Source organism: Arachis ipaensis, chromosome B05 (genome assembly GCF_000816755.2).
Source record: "Arachis ipaensis cultivar K30076 chromosome B05, Araip1.1, whole genome shotgun sequence".
Taxonomy (NCBI): Eukaryota; Viridiplantae; Streptophyta; class Magnoliopsida; order Fabales; family Fabaceae; genus Arachis; species Arachis ipaensis.
The window spans coordinates 115,667,136-115,676,375 of NC_029789.2; the positions used below are offsets into that span (position 1 = coordinate 115,667,136).

At 34.5% G+C, this 9,240-nt stretch overlaps 1 protein-coding gene across 1 annotated transcript in view; it reads right to left on the reverse strand.

Moving 5' to 3' along the window:
- Window positions 1-3,676, reverse strand: part of LOC107643864 (sec14 cytosolic factor) — a 7,763-nt gene extending 4,087 nt beyond the window's left edge. The window contains exons 1-4 of the mRNA XM_016347611.2: window positions 3,188-3,676; window positions 2,721-2,976; window positions 1,466-1,502; window positions 40-157 (exon numbers count right to left, since the gene is read on the reverse strand). Of these exons, the coding sequence (XP_016203097.1) occupies window positions 40-157; window positions 1,466-1,502; window positions 2,721-2,976; window positions 3,188-3,271 (495 nt within the window). The 5' untranslated portion in view covers window positions 3,272-3,676. The remainder of the gene's footprint in view (window positions 1-39; window positions 158-1,465; window positions 1,503-2,720; window positions 2,977-3,187) is intronic.

A 9,240-nucleotide genomic window follows, 5' to 3' on the forward strand; every position in this document is an offset into this window, starting at 1 on the left:
TACATGCATGAAAGTTTCACAGAAAAAGATAAAGCTTACCTGTAAAAACTGAAATCCAGTGATTAATGCACGTGCATCTACGTTTTTATATGAAATATTCTGCAGATCAAGAATCCCAATCAACTTTTCGTTACCTATCTCCCTTCCTTTGAAACCACTGAAGACAAAAAGAAATAACTATTAATTTCTCAGTTTTACATGAAAGAGAGAATGGAGCAGAAGAATATAGTAGAGAATAGAAAAAGATAGAATAAAAGATGTATTAGAAAGTGTAAGGAATATGAAGAAAAGGAGGATATATATAAGTACTATTCAGAGGCTACTACTCTCCTTTCAGTTATGTCCAGTTTAATTTTCGAGATAAACACCTCTAATTCTCCTCTTATGTAAAATCTAATTCTCTCTCCTCTCTCCTCTAACCAAATGGCCACACATCACTATTCTACCAGTTTTGCAGATTTCGTTACAAATCTTTTCACCAAAATACCCTTACTTCTATTTTTCTCCCCTACATATATGAGGGACTGAGGTTACATAACATAAACCTTTATGGCCTGTTGTAAAGCCAAATAATTACACGATATTTTCGACATCCATTTTTATTGGTATATAACATGCAACAAGCATAAGCAATGTAAAAATTCTTCATTTTCTATGTTTATGCCTCTGAATAGTCATTTATCATGTTTAAACCAAACGGAACAGAGTAACAATCATCAGTTTATATAAAACAAGAGAAACTATTGAGGGTAATCCTAAAACAAGAGAAAGTTCCTGCAGATGGATTATTATTTGTTCCATTGATTAAAAAGAATCATTAGAAGGGAGTGAGAAAGCACAAAAGAGGTAAAGGAATCCTCCAAACAGAAAAAATATCATGTTCTTGCATTTGTATATTATATCAGATAAAGGATGTTAAAAATACTTAAAGAAACTAGGGGGTAACCAGGTGACGAAAGTGTAATCCTATGTGTGGTAAAAAAGAAATCACCTAAAACCTAGATATCCAAATATATTTTCCCACAGTTAAACCACTCTCTGTTAGGAGAGGATATCAAGAAGAAAAAGTAAGATTTACATGACACCTCCAAACAAAACAATAGTCGAAGTCCTTGAATGTAGGATATCAGTGAGATGAGTTAAATAGAATCAAGAAAATGCAGAAGAGACTAACTTAGTTACTTGTTGATCATGCAAAGTTTCTGAGAAATGTGGAATTTCTGAGAGTTGTTTTGAGGAACATAAAATAAAATAAAATAAAAATCGAAAAGTAGGATGTAAGTTGTTGCAAGACCATAAGTTTGGGAACATAAATTAGCATTAGCCTACTTACAATGGCGACAAAGTATCCATTGCATGAATTATGAGTTAGAAAACCTGTACCATACCATGTTTTGTATCAATGGAAAACTAGTTGCTTTACCATAGGTAAAAGCATCATGGCAGTAGTAAAATTAGAGTGTACCTTGCAATTGTCTTGTCCAGAAGATATACAACAAATTCTGAAACAGTAAACAGAACAGTAATCAGTTTGCTAATGTCAATATCAAGTAATTGTTTAAGAAAGGGGGTTTCAAGATAATTTATTATCTTATTCCTTTCAAGTTAAAAATTTCCTAAATTAGAGGATATGTTTATTTTAAATGAAAATTTTACTTTCCTTTTCCTTTCTCTCAAAAACTCTCCTTCCCAAAAATATGTCCTATAAAATTTTACCTTGGCAGTGGCTCCAAATCATTCAAGTTTAAACGTTTACTTTTCTTCTTTTTCTTTTTGTGGCTTCATTATTTGGGAGCTGGTTTAGGAGATGAGAATTTAATTGAGACGAGAGAAAGATCAAACGGTAGATGGAAAAGATATCTTCCTAACCAACCTTCAGGGCCCCCACATATATAAATGATTAATTTATTATTACCTACCTTCAAGAACAAAAGTTTGAGCCATTGATTAAAGTAGCTAACTACATGTTCCTGGATCACGTTCTACATTAGCAAAGTCAATTTCAGTAACTCTCATCAGATGGTAATAATTACAAACTTACGAAAAAAAATATTTTAAAGTGAGGAAATTAGTAAAGTGATAAAGTAAGGAATTAATTACCATTAAATTTATAATTTATATTACGTCTAAGTTCCACTATTTTATTAATTTAAGGGTGATTAGGTTCTTACTTTCTCAGTTTATCAACTTTCTCACTTTAGAATAGCTTAATCCCAAAAAAGCATGGCTCTTTTTAACTTCTGGGTATAGCTATCTTTTTCTTGTTCTTTGAATTCATAATATGCCAAGTAAAAGCATCTAATTTTCAATTTTAATAATGATTTTATAAAATGAAAAGAACACAAATAAGATGAAGAAAAAGAAATAAAGAAAACACTAAGGAAACCATTAAGATAATGTAATTTGTGAACGCAATTGACCTTAACCGAATTTGGCTTTAAGCTAACAGAATAATGAAGTTTGATCCACATATATCAAAAGAAAAAGTCAAAGAAAGTGAACCCAAATAACTTGGAAACTCTTTCTTGGCGAATATTCCCCCATGAAAGTGAACCATGGAACTAACAATTAAAGAATCAAAAGTTCGAGGACCACACAATAACTAAGTGATAATAACTTTAAGAGAGAGGAAAAAAATCAAGACATTAAAAAAAATAAATAAGTAACAACCATGATGAACAAGTACTGCAATTTGAATAAGTGAGGTAGTGAATTATTACTTTTGAACTGGATCTGATCCTTGGCAGGGAAATGGTTTCTTGTGAGGACAATCATGACAGGGTATTTACCATGAGACAAGCCCTGCAAATAGATCTTTCTAGCTTCCAACTCATCTGGAACTTCGGATTCTGGAATGGATCCATTAGGAACCATGGCTGTCCTCCATTTCCGCCATTGCACAAACATCTTTGCAGCTTTATCCTCATCCATTGAGCGAGCAATCAAGAACCTCATCAGCGTGGTGTCACTATACCCCTGAAAGAAAGAAACAGATCACAATAATAATCATAATCATAGAGTAGATATAGTGGAATTTGGAACACATAGCAAGTGCATTCAAGAAGAGTAAAGATAAAACAAAACGCCCTGGACAGTTCAAAAATTCCTAATGAGTCTCAAACATTCAAGTGACTGGTCTAAGCGGTCCTGACTACTAGTTTACTTCGAGCAGGACCGGAAGAACTACCTCTGCAGTAGAGCCATGCTTCTCAACAGATTTCCTCATCTCGGTCAGTTCAATATCTATTTTCTCATCCATTTGGGGCTCCATCAAATGACCCAAAACTGACACCAGAACCAGTTTTCGGAGGAAGATGATGATGAAAAGAAGGGGAGGAGAAAGAAAGAAAGAAACGAAGATGCGTTGACAAAACGGCAGAGAAATCAGGCAAGAGAGAAAAGGGGAGTATGTGGAATTGGCATATGAAAGTGACTACTGCCAAATGTGGAAAGGGGCTGATACGGGAAAGTTGAACAATAGAAGCTCCATACTGCTATGAAGTGGCAGAATGGAGTTGCCTACTTGAAACGAAACATGTGAAGTTGAAGAGTGTACACATGGGGGTTGACGTCAAACTTTTTGAATTTTCGGTTTGGCAAAAAGGTAAAAGGCGCCGTGGAGATATAAGAGCAACTCTTACTCTTGCGGGGAATTATCAGATGGTGGCTTCTCACGTTAGAAAGGGATCTTGGGTAGATGAACATGGTTTTGAAAGCACGATTATTTTTTTTAAAAAAATATTTATTTTTACATCTAGTTATTATAGACTTGATGATAATATTTTGTTAAGATACAATAAAATTAATAAATTTTTTAACTGTTAGGCTATACATTCATGTAATTTTTCATCCAAGTCCATTCAAGTTGATCCAATACTAAAAAAGTCCAATCTAATTAAATAAAACGTGAATTCCACGCGCCCCAAACTTCCGAAACGTTAACATTCATTCGCGCCTTGAATATGAAACAACGTTCTTTCTTTAACCTTGAAATCATTACTGGAGAACTTCGAATCTCTCTCAAAATCACTCAAAGCTCGATTGTTTTCTCTGTCGAAACTGGTTCTACTCAGGAATCGCGAGAAGATTTCGAAAGAAATAAGAAAAAACAAACGAAAACAAGAACAGATACTACGAAAGGTATGACAAAAACTACTGTTCATTTAAAATCTTGCAATCTCGCGTTTCTCCTAGTTGCATTTTAAGTTTACTGGATTGAGTTGCTTCGTTTAGTAGATCAACTTATTCTGATTTTTTTTTTTTTTTGCATAACTAGGACATAGGAATGGAAATGTGTTATTATTTACATTCAGTTCAGTGAAGTTGGTCATTTTGATTCACTTGATTGTTAGCGTATTTACTTGAGTTCTTTTGTATGCAGAAAAATACTTTTCTTGCTGATTGAATGTTTATCATATTTTATTAAGAACATGAATGGTGTTCGGTTCAGTTGAGTTGGTCATTTTCATTCATTTGATTGTTAAGTGTTCAGTTGTGTCCTTTTGCATGCAGAAATATTTTTCTTGATGATTGAATATTTATCGAGTTTTATTCAGAACATGAATGGTGTTCGGTTCAGTGGAGCTGATCATTTTCATTCACTTGATTGTTAGTGTCTTCAGTTGGGTCCTTTGGTATGCAGAAATATTTTTCTTGTTGATTGAATGTTTATCATATTTTATTCAAAACATGAATGGTGTTTAGTTCAGTAGAATTGGCCATTTTCATTCACTTGATTGTTAGTGTGTTAAGTAGGGTCCTTTTGCATGCAGAAATATTTTTCTTGATGATTGAATGTTTATCGAGTTTTATTCAGAACATGAATGAATTTTAGTTCAGTGGAGTTGGTAATTTTTATTCACTTGATTGTTAGTGTGTTCAGTTGGGTTATTTTGCATGCAGAAATATTTTTCTTGATAATTGAATGTTTATCACCTTTTATTCAAAATATGAATGGTGTTTGGTTCAGTGGAGTTGATCATTTTCATTCACTTGATTGTCAGTGTCTTCAGTTGGGTCCTTTTGCATGCAGAAATGATTTTCTTGATGATTGAATGTTTATCACATTTTATTCAAAACATGAATGGTGTTCAATCCAGTGAATGTTTATCACCTTTTATTCAAAATATGAATGGTGTTCGGTTCAGCGGAATTGATCATTTTCATTCACTTGATTATTAATGTCTTCAGTTGGCTCTTTTTGCATGCAAAAATGATTTTCTTGATGATTGAATTTTTATCACATTTTATTCAAAACATGAATGGTGTTCAGTTTAATGGAGTTGCTAATTTTGATTCACTTGATTGTTAGTGTGTTCAGTTAGGTTCTTTTGCATGCAGAAATGCTTTTCTAGCTGTTTCAATGTTTATCAAATTTTATTCAGTACATCAAGGGAGTTCGGTTCAGTGGGCTTGGACATTTTCATTCACTTGATTAAAATATGCATGCTTGTGCTTGTCGGTATATTGAGTGAAGTATTGACCAAATTTTTTTGTCCTTACAGCAAAAATGAAGAAGACAATGGTAAGAAAGAAGGAGAACCACGCTATAACGTAAGCATATGTACACATTAAATATATTTATCGCTTTCATTCGAATAAACTCTATTTTGTATTATAAATATATCATGACCTGTTTCGAAACCTTGCAGAAAACTCACGATTGCAGATGCTAGACAAAGGCAATAGCAACCGTGTTCAAGGCAATGAGTCAGGAAAAGAAAAATATTATTGAAGAAATGGGATTCGGTGCATTGGCACATGTCCCAGAAATGAACGTCTCCCACAGCCTCTTGAGAGAGTTGATTGATTGCTACGATGACTATAACAGATGCCTGAACACTCTCCATAGGAAAATATATATAACACCTGACAAGGTAGCACTTGCGCTGGACATAAATCACGACAGTAATATACTTTCCACCTTGCGCTTATTTTGATTCATTGCTTGCTTTATTTTCGCTTCATTTGTGTACAAAAATAAAACTAAGCCTATGACTGGTTAAAATATTGTAGGGGATCGTTTTCCTGAAAAAGTTGAGTACGGTAGTCTGAATGAGGCAGACAAGCAGATAATTGACTGCTTCAAATGTGTTACGTTGGCATTTTTGACAAAATTTGTCCTCGATACGAGTGTTGAAAGGGAGGAGAACCGGTAGAAATTCCGGAGGGCTTTTATCGTTTTCGTCAGAAATGCTTCTTGCTGCCAACGACGATAAGCACAGCCTCCCCAATCCATAAACCGCTGCCCTTCGTGTGGACAACATCTGACAGTGGGATTCGGCAATTCATGTCCTGAGCTTCTTGAGGAAGAGGATTGAAAACAAGAGAAAGGGAAAGAAACAGTCCGTTGACGGCTGTGTGTTTATTTCGATGCTGATTTATTTCCATGAATCCAACTTCCCTCGCTTGGATGCAGCTGATGCTCTCGGGCCACCGTGGGTGGCCCGCTAGACACGGAAGATGATGCTCAACTGGATTTCTCAGGAAGCAACTGATATAATGGTAAATTAAACAAAAATTTCCCTTGAAATTTTGGTTCAGATGCTTCTAAAATACTCTGCTAACTAAATAAGCTTGTGTTTTAGGGACTTCTGTACAGAGCACAATTAAGGGAGGAAAAGACAAAAGAAAACATTTTTTTCTGAAGGGGGATGAGAAGGGAAAGCGGAAGAAAGAAAAAAAAGAAGATTGTTGTTATGGATTCATCTTCAGAAGAAGACCGTTTTTCTTAATCCGAATCCGAATCTGAATCCGTGAAAACACCACCAGCCAAAAGAACAAGACAACAGAGGCTGGTGAAAAAATAAAAGATTGTTCTGCGGATTTGAAAACAACAAGTGAATTTGAAAGCAGTCCCACGGATTCAGAAGGAACAAGTGAATCGGAAAGCTAGTAAGTTTGATATTCATTTGGTTTCGTTTCGCTTGTATTTGGTTAAAATTGTTCTTATACGCTTGTTCTTATGTATTGCAGAGAAGAAGAAGAACTTGATGAAACAAGGACAAAGAAAAGAAAATAACCACAGAAGGTGGTTAAAAAAGAAAGCAAAAAACGGAAGCCTGTGCCGACGGATTCAGAGAGCACAAGCGAATCTAAAAAATAGCAAGTTTGGGAATTGATAATTTTCGGTTCATTTCTGTGATTGTATAATGTTCATCTGGTTTAGTTTGTCTTTTCTTTGCTGAAAATTGTTTGTGTGTGCTTGTTAAGTAAATTACAGTTGTGATATTATTCTCCGGTATAAATTCGATGTGTTTGCATGTGTTGCAGAGAAAAAGAAATGAAAAAAACTCCAACAGTGAAAAGAAAACAACTGAAGAAGGGTGCAAAAAAACAAAGCAAATCAAGCAAGCTTGTTCTGACAGATTCAGAAAGCAAAACTGAATCTAAAAGGGAGTAAGTTTCTAAAATCATATCTTAGGTTAATTGATACTTTTATTTTAGCTTCATTGATACTTATTTGATGAATTTTCATAAGTGAACGGGTAAGGGTCAGCATTGCCAAAAGAAGAAGAGAGGCGTTGCAGCTGTTAAAAGAAAAGAGAGCAAAGAGAAGAAATGATGGAGCTCAGACAACAAACGTTGCTCCAGATCGCTTTGACTCGACAGAGGCGCAAAATGATTTATCCGAGATGTAAGATTTGGTTTCTTATATCAAGTTCTTTTTCTTTGTTTGCTAACTTTTCCTAAAACCTCTTCTAATTTCTCTGGATTAACTGAGTAATATTTACTTATTTTGCTTAGATTGCCGACTGTAAAGCTGGGCAGCAAACCTCTCTTACAGACTCAGACGAGCTCCACACCATCTGTAAATTTCCCGATCAATACCAGGTAAATTCGTCTATTCCAGGCTTTAAATTCAGTTCATCAGATTACTAAAATGAATTTCAGGTGTTTCTACACCTCTACTTTTAATATTGGTTGCTGACTTTAATTTGGTATCCCTTTTATTAGGAAAAATATCCCAGAAACCCCGGCAAAAGTTTTTAGAAGAAAGAAAATCTATCAAAAATAGAGTTTACAAACTCCATCTGTGTAAGTTAAAAATATTTATGTTGGTCTTTCAGATTTAGGTAATAATTTTTGTTTAATTAATCACACGGAAGTGGTGTTTAAATGTCAGTAGCACTAGACCTGATCCTGACCTACAAATCATTGAGGTTCGAGAAGAAACTCGTTCTCAACCTCTGGATATGTTAGTTTTTCAATGTGCATATTTCGGTTTCTCGGTACCTATTCTAATCATTCACCATTTACTTCTTCCTTGTTTACATTCCTTAGATTTCCTATTGTGTGTCTCTTCCGAATTCTCTTAAGGAAGAGCTAATAAAAGATCACTTTACATATGTCCCTTTCGAAATTCAAACACAAGAAACTTCTGTTAATGAGTAAGTTGCATATAAAATTATTTTTATTAGTTTTTATGGTATAGAATAATAATTTGGGGTCATTATTAAACTATTTTCCGTTTAATGCAGCAGCCCTCCAGAATCGCAACAGCAGCCATGTGAAGAAGCACCGGCACGACAATCAGAACAAGAAGCACCTGTCGATGTGTAAGTTCTATTGCATGTTCAAAACTGGATAATTTTGGTTCATTATATGCTTTACTTGTGGATCATTTGAATCTAGAAATCAATTCCATGTGTTCTTATATTGGACTCTCTTCTGTTTGTTATAGCTGCCCTCAGGAACCCAAAAATCAGGCCAGTGAAGAATCTTTCCCGACAGAGACAGAGCTAGAACCACCGTTGAATGTGTAAGTTTTAATTAATATTATTTTTATAATCTTTCTTTTTATATGATATTGCTTTTTCATTGTTCCTTTAAGTTGTAATTAGAGTTCTTTTTCTTAGTTTTAATGGTACATGATAATAATTCTGGGTCGTTATTGAACTCTTTTCTGTTTGATGCAATAGCCCTCCCGAGGAACAATAGCAACCGTGCCAAGAAGCTCCAGTGGCACGGCAATTGGAAGAAGAAGCACATCCTGATTTGTAAGTTTTCTACTTGTTCAAATTTGGATAATTTTGATTCATTACATGGTTTAATTGTGGTTCAGTTGAATCCAAAAATCAATTATTCTCTTCTGTTTGTTACAGCTGCACTCCGGAACCCGAAAAGCAGGCCGCACGAGGGATCTTTCCTAACGAAGATGGAGCCAGAACCTCCGTTGAATATGTAAGTTTTAATTAATATCATTTTTTATTAGCTTTCGTGTTATATGATATTGCTTTT